The sequence below is a fragment of the Rhamphochromis longiceps genome, linkage group LG22 (genome assembly GCF_057381845.1).
Source record: "Rhamphochromis longiceps isolate RC_006_pf linkage group LG22, R_longiceps_female_GT1.1, whole genome shotgun sequence".
NCBI lineage: Eukaryota > Metazoa > Chordata > Actinopteri > Cichliformes > Cichlidae > Rhamphochromis > Rhamphochromis longiceps.
In genome coordinates this window covers 26045114-26057195 of record NC_140577.1, presented here as the reverse complement: position 1 = coordinate 26057195, position 12082 = coordinate 26045114, and the positions used below count along the sequence as shown (strand labels likewise).

General features: G+C 41.6%; 1 protein-coding gene across 2 annotated transcripts in view; it reads right to left on the bottom strand.

Moving 5' to 3' along the window:
• Positions 1-1462: 1462 nt before the first annotated feature.
• The window catches only part of npr1a (natriuretic peptide receptor 1a), a 34854-nt gene continuing 24234 nt past the window's right edge, over positions 1463-12082 (bottom strand). The window contains exons 7-21 of one of the 2 annotated variants that reach the window (XM_085395107.1): positions 11401-11485; positions 10572-10692; positions 9928-10002; positions 9765-9842; positions 9320-9424; positions 7688-7759; positions 7367-7526; positions 7126-7281; positions 5273-5441; positions 4778-4924; positions 4570-4693; positions 4146-4214; positions 3887-4061; positions 3674-3772; positions 1463-3189 (exon numbers count right to left, since the gene is read on the bottom strand). In XM_085395107.1, the coding sequence (XP_085251233.1) occupies positions 3044-3189; positions 3674-3772; positions 3887-4061; positions 4146-4214; positions 4570-4693; positions 4778-4924; positions 5273-5441; positions 7126-7281; positions 7367-7526; positions 7688-7759; positions 9320-9424; positions 9765-9842; positions 9928-10002; positions 10572-10692; positions 11401-11485 (1781 nt within the window). In that variant the 3' untranslated portion in view covers positions 1463-3043. The remainder of the gene's footprint in view (positions 3190-3673; positions 3773-3886; positions 4062-4145; positions 4215-4569; positions 4694-4777; positions 4925-5272; positions 5442-7125; positions 7282-7366; positions 7527-7687; positions 7760-9319; positions 9425-9764; positions 9843-9927; positions 10003-10571; positions 10693-11400; positions 11486-12082) is intronic. The other variant, XM_085395106.1, reaches the window with a different exon arrangement.

Below are 12082 nucleotides of genomic sequence, written 5' to 3'. Positions count from 1 at the left end.
AAAGAACTGGACCACCTGCACATTCCACTTCCAGGGTCTACTTAGCCATGAAGCTCCTGGTGCCGTTTTTGAGCAGATGTTAATAACAGAGGAGATTTGGAGCACTGCAGAGTCGGCAGAGTGTTGGTGACTTAAACTTGGTCACTTAAACCTCACCACCCAGTGACCAACTATGTAACTTTACATGGTCTGACACTTCATGGCTGAGTTGCTGTGGTTCCTAAATGCTTCCATTTTGTAATAACAGCACTTACAGCTGATCCCAGAACATCTAGGAAGGAAGAAAGTGTATAAACTGATTTGTTACAACAGTGGTCGATTTCAAAATACTTTAGGTTTAGAAAAACTGCTGGATTGTCTAAAGTGGACTGTATTGTTTTCATAGACAAATTCATGTTAATTGATGTGGACTTGAATACATGTTACTGACATGAAAAATGATAGAACTATCTGTGTTAATAGGTATACTCTAAAACACTTCTTCAGTAGGGAATCAGAGAAGAGAAACACACAGAACTTCTTGCTAGCAAGGGCAGCCTCCCGAACTGAGACTCGCGCTGAGAAACTGCCCCTGTCTTTATTTATACTTCAGTGGGTGCTTGTGTGTGTGTGTGTGTGTGCGTGTGTGTGTGGTGTCAGAGTGTGACCCCATAAATGACTTCCCGAAACCTGCTGGCCTCGAAGTCCAGCAGTTCATCAAACCAAAAGGCACTTAGACTAAGACAGATATAGCTACGTTAATCCTACCGTAAAACAATAAGACAAGGTACGACCTCTCCCATACTCCTAGGATGTGGGGGTGAACGCCAGAACACCCTGGAATGTTACAGACCTCCTAGGATGAGACATTCTTTCAATATGCCACCAATTATATACTTCTAAACACAAATGATTACATGCAGTATTCTACCATATGCAAACTTATATCATTAAAAGATTAGAATAGAATAGAATAGAATAGAATAGAATAGAATAGAATAGAATTCAACTTTATTGTCACTGCACATGCACAGGTACAGGGCAACGAAATGCAGTTTGCAGCCATCCAGAAGTGCTTTAGTGATATAGATATATTACAATATGTATTAGCAATAATATAGATATGTAAGTATATTACAGAAATGGGTCTATTATGATATGTTATAATGTACACGGTATGAAGTATGTTGTGAATATTCTATAACTATAGGTATGTACAGGCTGTAGTGAGTACAAGCTATGTACAGGCTATGAACAGGATATAAATATGAAAAACTATACAGAATATGAGATAAAAAACTTTACAGAAATCTGAGATATACAGTTATACAGAAATGGGAACTATGCAAGTTGTAAACAGTTGTAAATTATACTGACTACTAAATACAATTTTCCGTTGACAATCTGAGTAGCTGCTTTCCTTTAAAAGTCATGTTGAGGAACTAATGAAGACATTGAAACCTGAGGCTCTCTTTTAGAAATCTCTGTTTAATTGGTAGGTTTCTCATTTTACCTCTAGTGATGCACAGTGGTGGGTGGATCCGTATGTGTTTGCCAACTCCTGCATTTATTTATTGTCTTGCATATTTATCACACTTATATGTTTAGATCATTAAACACATTATTATATTAGACAAAGATAACCTAAGTAAATACAAAATAAAGTTAATAACTGATGATTTCATTTAGAAAGGGAAAAAATATTTCACTGTCTGACAAAGTGAAAGGCTAAAAGATCTCAAAAAACAAGTCATCATGCCACAATCAGGCACATGCCACAAACAGCTGAGAAACAAAGTCACTGACATCTATGAATCTGGAAAGGTTTACAGAGCCATATCTAAGGCTTTATAACTCGAGTGAAAAACGGTGAGAGCCATTATCCAGCTTGGAACAGTGGAAACCTTCACAGGAGTGCCTGGCTTACCAAATTTACTCCAAGAGTGGATTGACAACTCATCCAAGAGGTCACAGAAGAACCCCTAACAACACCTAAAGAACTGCAGTCTTCAGTTGTCTTGTTAAGGTCAGAGTTCATGATTCAACAATCTGTCACATCTGACATCAAACTAGCATCATAGTAACTTTAACATATGGTGGTGTGATGGTCTGGGACTGCTTTGCTGCTTCAGGATGTGGACTACATGCTGTAATTGATAAAATCATGAATTCTGTAAATACAGAAAGAAAAAAAGTGCTTGCATGTATGTGTGTGAGATGTAGTATAAAGAACTTTGAGTGCTCAATTTGAGTAGAAAAGGGCTATATTAAAAACCAGTCCTTCTACCAAGTATCGAGCAAAACACCATCTTTCACAACAGCAGCTTAAAGTTACAATTCACCCTTATGGCTTGTTATATTTCACACGAGTGACCATTCATAACCACTGGCAATGGCAGCAAACCTAGAAGCTGTAGTACTGAGAAATATTTTTGTGCTGAAATCACAGTGAACATAAAGTTTTGACACGGTACAATTAAATCCTGAAAAACTGAAATAAATCACACATTTTTAGGGATTTTGCAACCTGAGTAACCCTCATCATTCAGGCCACTCACACATGGACTCTATTCTCAGACCAAGTCCTTTGCACTCTGTCCAAGCACTCGATCCTCTAATGTGTGCCTTTGTTTTGTTTTGTATATATCCCTCTCGATAATATATATTTCTCCTGTTTGTTATTTATTCCTGCTGTCTACTATTTATATTTAATCTGGCACAGTTGGTGTGGAGAACCCATAATTTCATTGTACATGTGCAATGACAATAAAAGACTATTCTATGAACTTAAAACATGCAAAAAAAAAATCACCTGATGTGGCAAATATGACAATGGATTTATTGACGATAAAGGCACACAGGTAGCAAACACAGTTTATTGTTGTATTTACACATTTTCTTCCTCGTGATTAATTTATCTTACAGTAAAACATTTGCCTATCTTTGTTTTTCTCTACAGTCTTTGGTGAAAGTTCACTTAGTCTTTTATCTGTCATCTTAAACAATGTTCTGTCCAATTAGATGGGAAGATGAGGAGGCGGGTTCTTGATGTCCTCCTGATCTTTTAGTTAGTGGCGTTCTCTCCCACCAACCAGTACGTCCTCATTCGTCCTTTCCCTTTCACTTCAATCTCTCCTCTGAGCTGCAGCTGGAAACAGCTGAACTCCTGCAGAACCTGACGAGTCGCCTCCGACACGTGAATCTTCAGAGCTGCAAAGACACAACAACGCATTACGTCACACCTGGCCGAGCAGGGGATAAAGTGCTCAAGTACAACCACAGCATGACAAATATGTAAGGTCCCAAAACCTGCAGTTCCTCTAATGTTCACCAAAGGCTCCAACAGCAAATCAGTCAGCATAGACACCCATGTTAAAACTTTAGCAGAAATAAACACGTTTACAGCCTGACACACAAACTGGTTTGGCCTGTGTAAATAATTTCTCCCTTCATAACAACTGTAAGAGGGGAGGCTGAAAGTCACCTCTGGCTTTATAAAAATAAAATAGGCAGCAGGTGCAACAAACCAGTATGTGGCTACATCCATCTTTTAGATTCACTTTATTCCTAGAACATACACTAAATGATGTTTTTGTCTTTCGCCATCAGAGTTGATTAGACTAAAGAACCAATCAAGTTAGACCTGTCCTGGTGGACACAGACATGTGATTACTTAGCAGGAAGCAGGCCCTACCCTCCCCAGTTGACTCCATGCGTGACGCTGTATTGACCGTGTCTCCGAACAGACAGTACCTCGGCATCTTCAACCCAACCACGCCAGCACATACCGGACCTGGTGACACACACACCAACACTAAGTCTGCACTGTTCTTTTACTGTAGTGTAATGATAGTAGTGATAGTAATGCCGTGTATTGTAGTATTTCTGGCTGCAGTGTATGTAGTACCGCTATGGATGCCAATGCGGAGCCGTAGCTGCTGATTGGGTCGGTGTCGGATCTGGAAGCTCTTGACAGCTTCCAGCAGGGCGAGGGACATGCGGGCGACCTCTCGACCGTGAAGTTTACCGTTCCTGGCAGGTAGTCCTGAGACCACCATGTAGGCATCACCGATTGTTTCTACCTGAAAGGTGAAGATGTACACGGTAAACTGATCTGACTCACAGGTGGGATGTAGCTTAGATTAGCTCAGTTTAGCAAATTGTACCTTGTATACATCAAAGTTGTCTATAATGGCATCAAAACAGGTGTACAAGTCGTTTAATAACGTCACAACCTGCAGGAGGAAAACGCAGACACAGAAGGTGAGTGAGATTTCACACCAAAACAATCAGAAATGTACTGCAATAATAGCTCAAACCAGCAGATGGCAGCCTTATGTTTGCACGTTGTGATCTGAATGTATAGATCAGGCGTCTGTCTCCAACTCCAGTCCTCACGAGCTACTGTCCTGCAGCTTCTTCAGCATGCCATCAATTTTGGCAAAGGCCTGGTCACAAGCCACTCATTTGATTTAGGTGTGTTGGAACAAGGATGCATCTAAAAGCTGCAGGACAGTACCTCACTCCAGGACCTGAGTTGGAGAACCCTCATGTGGATGGTTTCCCTGTAGCTTCCTCCGGGTTAACAACCTGCAGTGGCGTGCTCTCTGCAGACAGAGTGGTGAAGCCAACGATGTCGCTGAAGTAGATGGTGACAGAGTCAAACGCTTCAGCCTGAACTGTCTCTCCTCGTTTTAACTGCTCTGCTACAGAACTGACACATAAATAGGATGTTATAGTACTGCAGTATCCAGTATTTAGTGTAGTATTCAGGGCAGTAGTACTGAAGTATAGTTACTGTGGGAGTATCTGGTACAGCAGGGCCTCCGCCTTCCTCTTTTCCTCATGATAGGCCTGCGTTCGCTCCTCCACCAGCTCCTCCAGGTTATTAGCATACTGCTCCATCCGGGAGAGCAGATTGTCCAGGATGTTAGAGCCATATCCTCTGAAGAGACACATGATTGGACAGAGACAGACAGGGTGACAGGTGTTTGGCTTTCTGTTTTGTGAGTGACCGTTTTTCTACATATTTCTCTCATTTCTCAGCCTCTATTTTAGTGAAAGAACAACATGAATATTTATATTTCAATATTTCTTTACTGGCTGATTTTACAGAGTTACCGGGGACGCTCTCTGCCAGCTCTGTTTAGTGTCCAAACAGAGAGCTGAATAAAAGCTTTGTACAGCTGAGAGCATACTCTGAGATGTTTTGCATGTCTCCTGCTTCAGCATTAATCAGAGCATCATAAAAACCTGTCTCAGAATAAATGTGGGTCCGTCGCCTCTCCCTCACCTGTGCTGCTTCCTGAGCAGGATCTTGATGGTGTTGAAGTCGGGACGCTCGCTCGGCTCTTCACTCCAGCAGCGCTGCATCAGGACACCGAGCTCCTCACTGTGACTGTGGAAGCAGAGGGAGGGGCGGAGGGGTGGGGTGCCACCATGAATCACTGCCTGCACAATCTCTGTTGGAGGGAGGGAGGGGGGGGGGGGGGCATTGGTTGCAAAAGCACACACATTCAGCAGTAAGAGGTAAGTAGAAACACAAACACTTAAAAACGCTGATGCTCTAATTCTAGAAGACTCAATCCTGTGAATCCTCCTTTGTCTGATCATTTCTTAACATATACATTTACAATAATGGATTACACAGCATTAATACATTATTGGATGTATTATTGGGAATACATTTAATTACAGCAGATGTCTTTCTAAAAGGGTTGTAACTAAGTTTAAGGATATAATTCCTCCACTGTTATCTTCTTCAATACCATGTGCCAACAGAGTGCAGAGTAGCTACGTGAACTCTACCCCCACAATGGTCGATTATCTTTGAACTTGAAGATGTAAAATTATTACATTTGACAGCTGTGGCTGTCAAATGTGAGGGGGACATCCATCCATCACCATACACAAACCTCATGTCATTGAAGTAAGTCTGAAAGAAATCAGCTGATAAACAAATCTACAGAAGCTCCAAACACAGGCTCAGATCTCTTTCATCCTCACGAGGCTGGTTCAGGGTGCTCAGAAAGTCCTGGATGGATTTCCATGAAACAGGATGAACTTTTGGAGTCAATCCTAATGTGGATCCAGGACATTTTGGAGTGATAATTTACCATTGTGAGATAGGTAGGCCTGAGTGCACAAGCAGTGTTCACCTGGAAGTGCTGAAGTATCAAAACAAAGAAATGGTCTGTCTGCTAATTAGACTGGTTCTTATACTTGAGTATGCAAAGCACTTTATACAATATACCCTATTCCCACCTGCTTTCAAACATTCACACTCCGATAAAAACATCACAGAGCAACTCGGGGGGTTGTATCTTGCTCAAGGGCAAGTTGTCACGCAGATCAAGCAGTTAGGGATCAAATCACCAATGTTCCAATTAGCAGATGACCTGCTCTACAGCCACTCCAAAAGTGAACACAAGTAAGAAACTGATGTTTTTAAAGTTCAGCTGTCAGAACAGAGCTCAGGTGAAGCTGAAAAACGGGGGGGGATCAGAAGTGTATTTCATTAGCAGCAACAGGAGGGAATATAGCAGTTAAAATGATTATGACCACCTGACTCCAGACAAAAACTTTAATTTTTGTTTCCACACGTTGAAGTGAAATAACACAACTCTTCTGTCCTTCAGTTGTTCTTACAGTGAAAAAACTGCTAATTGGTTTGGGACTTGAGAGAGGTCATTGCCGATGGCACCAATTTAGAGATGATAACTCCATTAGGATTGTAGTTGAACTCGAGCAGAAATATCCATGTGAGTAAAGAAACTGGCTGTGGTGCCTGAAGCTGATGCTATTATGAGGTTGCTGCTCGATTCATGCCTCAAATTAAAGTGGAAGATGCTGTAAAACGGTTTTTGGTGCTGTGACATCGCTACAAAAGAAAGCTGCCAAGCATCTAAAAATGGAGCTTTGTCTATCACCTTCTCCCTTATATATTAGAAGCTCAGCATGCGGACAATTGGTGTGAATGTCAAGTCTCGTTTATTTGTCCTACAGCAGCGACTCAGGTCAGACACACATTAATCTATTGACCTATTATTGTAGGGTCTTTATCTTACAATATAAAGCACCTTGAGGTGACTGCTGTATAAATAAGGTTGAACTGAATTAATTTAACCCTGAGAAACACACATTCACCTTTAGGGGAGAGAGAGTGTGAGTCGAGGTAGAAAACTCCTCTGAGCAGAGCCACTTCCTGCAGGATCACTCCAAAACTGTACACATCCCCCTTTTGTGTCCCACAGTTCGGAGGACAATCTATCCTCACCAGCTCTGGAGCTGTCCACAGCTTCCCTGCCAAGTGATCAATAACTGATATCAGTGAAAACAACATCCTCATAGACAGTCTTTAATGTAGAGCGTCAGCTTCAATACATACGTGCATAGTAAGCATGTGTGTCCTCGGGGCAGTTTCTGGTCCTAAGACTCTGCAGGCCATAGTCAGTGATTTTCAGGACAAAGCGGCTGTCCACCACACAGTTGGACGATTTAAGGTTACCATGGGAGATGATGACGCTGTTGTGGAGAAATGCCATTCCCTGGAGGCAAACAGACAGACAGCTGATTCAGGTGAAAAGTCTGAAGCTCTCTAGAATCGAAACATGAGTCCAACATTGATGTCAGAGACCTCGTTCATACTTTTTCATTTACATGTGTTTTCTGTAACCCCACCCCCCAAGCCAAAGAGACAAGTTTTTACCTTGACAATGTCATTAATGAGAGAGTATCTGAACATCCAGTCCAGTGTGATGCTGTCACTCTCCATCAGGTCCTGAGGGACAGACACACACGCATGTTGGCCATTCAGTCCAAGTGAGGTCCTCAGCAGAGATGGGCAGTAACGCGTTACTGTAATCCGATTACTTTTTTCAAGTAACGAGTAAAGTAAGGGATTACTATTGCAAAAACGGTAATGAGATTACCGAGCACCGAGTGCGCAACGACGTAATGGGAAACTCACAGAGAAACTCGCGGATTCTTCAACTGACCACGGCACACCTGCACCAGGGTAAACCTCCGCCTATCCTACTCCTGCTTTACAGGTGAAAATAGAGCAACAGGACCGCTGAGTCTTTGACTTTATTTATTTTCTGCTCTGCTTTACTTGCATCTATTTGAAAGAGTGAGTGTAAACACACACAAAAAAATTATTTTATGTGCTGGAATGTGCAGAAAATAGGTTTAAATATTAAACAAATTTCTTCCAGTCAGAGAATGTTGCATATAATTAAATTTTTGCTTGATGCATAAAGTTAAAAGATTAAAACTAATAAAACAAGTTTTAAAAAGAAACTTTTCCATTTGATTACATTTTGTATGATGGATTATGCAGAAAAAGTAGAATTGGGCTGAAAGATCTATCACTTTATCACCTCTTCAGGTTGTAAATCGTGTTTTTAAAAAGTAACTAAGTAACTAAGTAATTAATTACTTTTGAAAATAAGTAATCAGTAAAGTAACTGGATTACTTTTTTGGGGAAGTAATCAGTAATTAGTTACTGATTACTCTTTTCAAGTAACTTGACCAACACTGGTCCTCAGTGACAGACACTGAGGACACTTCTGCTCTGCGAGGACATTTCTGTGCATGGTTAAAATTGTGTACTGAATACTGAATCACTCAGCAGAGTAATGGTGTCTTTGCTTGTGACTATCTGTAAGCAGCAGCTTCAGCTGATATTTGATATTCATTCTTCCTCCCCACACTAAAAGCATCATCCTCATCTCAGAGCACAAACTCAAAATAACTCAAACCGCCTGAGTTGCTCTGTGTTAGGATGACAGCCCTGACATCCAGCGGTCATCTGACAACAACCCAAACCCCCACACGGCCCACATCAACCTTTACATGTTGCTAGGTTACTGTGCTGGGAGGTTGCTATGCTACAGTGCTGACAGATAACTGTAGCTGAGAGGAGAGAGAACATCTGAAACACAAAAAACATCTCATATGAAAAAAATGTAAGGAATGAACGAGCAGAGGATGGCTGCAGTGCTACCTCCTGACTGTAGAAACCACTGCATCATTTAGGTATCTTAATGCCTAACCAGCTTTCAACTGCTCCCGTATTAACACGAGCTCCACACAGCAGCCATCTCCATGTTTGATGTCAGAGTTTGCATCCAAAGAGCTGTCGCGATCTAACCAAAGTAAACTGAGGATGTGGACAAGGTGTGCAGTTATATTATTTGGAAATATTGTTCTGACTTTTTGCAATATTTCTAATCTGTATAAAGTAAAACTGGACCAGGGTTTTGACATGCAAGCTGAAAGTGTCGATGAAAAATAATGCACAGATTTCTAGCAAAACATTAGCTGGGTGTGACGTACCTGAAGGCTGCCTCTTGGACAGTACTCTGTGATGATGCACATGTTCGGCGGGTCAATACAGGCGCCAATGAAGCGGGTCAGGTGTTCATTTTGGACATCTCGCATCTACAAAAACACAGAGGCTGCTACTTTAAATCCTATCATGCTCTACAAACAAAATGGGTAGATTGGTAGGTTGAGATCATTTAGGAGGTTAGATCGGATAGGTGTATACACACACACACACACACACACACACACACACACACACACACACACACACACACACACACACACATATATATATATGCATGCAGGTAGGTAAGGTTTTCAGTCTATAGCAAGTCGCTAGGCTATTATTTCATTTGCTACAAATACAAAAGCTCAACATCCTGCAAGAAGACCTATAAGCTAGGTCAGTCAGGTACAGTGTTAGCTGGTAGGTTAGTGGGCAGATAGTTCTTACATGCTTCAGTTCAAACAGAACCTTCCGGGTCAGTTCGATGCGTTTCTTGTTGATGTATTTGATAGCTGCCAAGTTTCCCTGCAGGAGACACAGTGAACCAGATTACCACTTGACACCATCTTGTTAGAGGAACATGTGATGGGACTGTCAGCGTCTGTCAGACCTTGTAGTATCCGGTTTTAGTGTAGATCTGAAAGTTTCCCTCCATGGTCATCAGAGAACCATAGTTGGATCCTTTCTGCAGACACAAGCACAAACAATCGAGACACTCGGCTTTTTTTCAATGAAGAGTGTAGGTCCTGGATAACATGCAGCACTACCATACGGAGGAAACTTTTTTCCTCATGTTTTGCATGGGTGGTCCAGCCCAGTAGTTACTAATTAATAGAGTAATCAGCATCACAGTGAATAATTATATAATATATAACATAATATATATTATATAAAGAAAAGAAAACCAGGTTTATGGTTTGAAGGAGACTTCAATTATCTTTTTTTTGCACAACTCTACTATACAATGAAGAATTTAGGAAAATGATTTAATTCATTGTGAACAAATCAGTCAGTCAGCTGATCCAGGCCCAGAGAGCTTCCGGTGTAGCCGGGAATTCCAGAAAGGGAAAAATAGAAATCCAGTTGAAGGCTTCCTGTTCCATCTGTTAGTCATTGTTTACAAATGCAAACACATTTCAGACTATAAACTGAAACTGGAAAATTTCAGGAAGTAAAGACAGGCACTGTATTAGGTATAATATGTTTCCAGTGAGTACGGATGATTTATTTATAGTATAATAACAGCTGTGTTACCAGAGACATGGTGAGCCTGCTGCACGCTCTCCTCAGGACTTTATCCAGGTTGCTCATCTGGACGTCATCCCAGGAAACTCTCCACAGCTGAGCTGCAAGCTCGCTCTCCAGCTTCAGCTTCCTGTTCAGCAGACAGGAAGAGAGTGTGTATATGTGCATATGTGCGAGTGTGTGTGTTGAAATTTGAGGGGAAGGAAAATGGAGAGAAAGCTGATGGAAAGGATAAACAGGCTGAATGAGTTACACAGAGATCTGGTGGGGCGGCTGTGGCTCTGGTGTTAGAACCACTGGAGCACTGGCGTGTGAGCGTGTGTGAAAGTATTAGGTATGGATAAAAGCATTGGATGAATGTCTGCGATTGGGCGGATGAAATTTGTAGTAGAAAGTGCTTTGAGTGTGCTTTGAGGATCTCAGTCAGAGATGCTTGGCTTTACACTAGCGTTTGTTCCAGTTAGGATTATGCTCTATAAGTGGAAAAGCAGCCAGACCAGAGCAAGGGAATGACTTCAGCTTATGAACTGATGATAACAAACCTCCGTAACAGTAGAGTCTCACCTGCCTGTATGGAGTCAGTTTTTGAATTTGAGTGCATGAGTGAGCTTCTTGTCAGTTTTATGCTTTGTTCATTTTCACTTTCAATGACTCAAAATCAAATCAGGGTTTTCTTTGTTGAAGTCAGATGAGGATTTCTCCTTCGAGCCTTCCTTTCTTTCTGGGCCTGATGTGCAGCATGAGTGTAATGATTTAAACTGAGATCTGCCGGGGTCGCAATGGGGTCATACGTCCAGTTTTCATACTCAGTACAGAGATACAAACATGTTTGGCTCACCTGTAGATGAAGATGGTGACAGTAACGATGATGACAAAGACAAAGCAGATCACCATTGCAACCATCTGATGCATAGCAACTGTACCTAAAAGATGAGACAGGAAGAAAATCCATTACTGTTTGCAGGAGTGAGGACCAGTTTGAGCTCTTTTGCTCTGGGTGAAGCGGTTTTCAGTCCATGGGGCTTAACATGTGTTATAAGCAAAGATGGGCAGTAAGGCATACTTTTTTAAAGTAACAAGTAAAGTAAGGGATTACTATTGCAAAAAAGTAATTAGATTACTCTTACTTCTTTCCCATAAGCATGCTGCATTACTAAACAGTGATTTTGTTTGTGAGAGTGTCTCATGACAATGACGTACAAGTGTGTGACGTCTGTGGCAGCCACAGACGTGTGTAGATCAACAATGGATAATATGGAGTGTGGGAGAGAGTATGTGCAGCGTTTAAAGCTTGGAAGTACTGACATTACTTTGAGTTTGATTCCATAAAAAGTGACCAAAACATTAGTGTCTGCTGTACACTCTGCGTGGGAATAAAACTTCCTTCTACAGTGAAAAATTACATTTCAAAATTTCAGCAAGCACCTAGCACGCTGCCATGGGAACGTAAAATTCACAGAGAAACCCCCCGGATCCCCCCACTGACATGACCGCTGTGGCACCAGGCAAACCTCCACCGG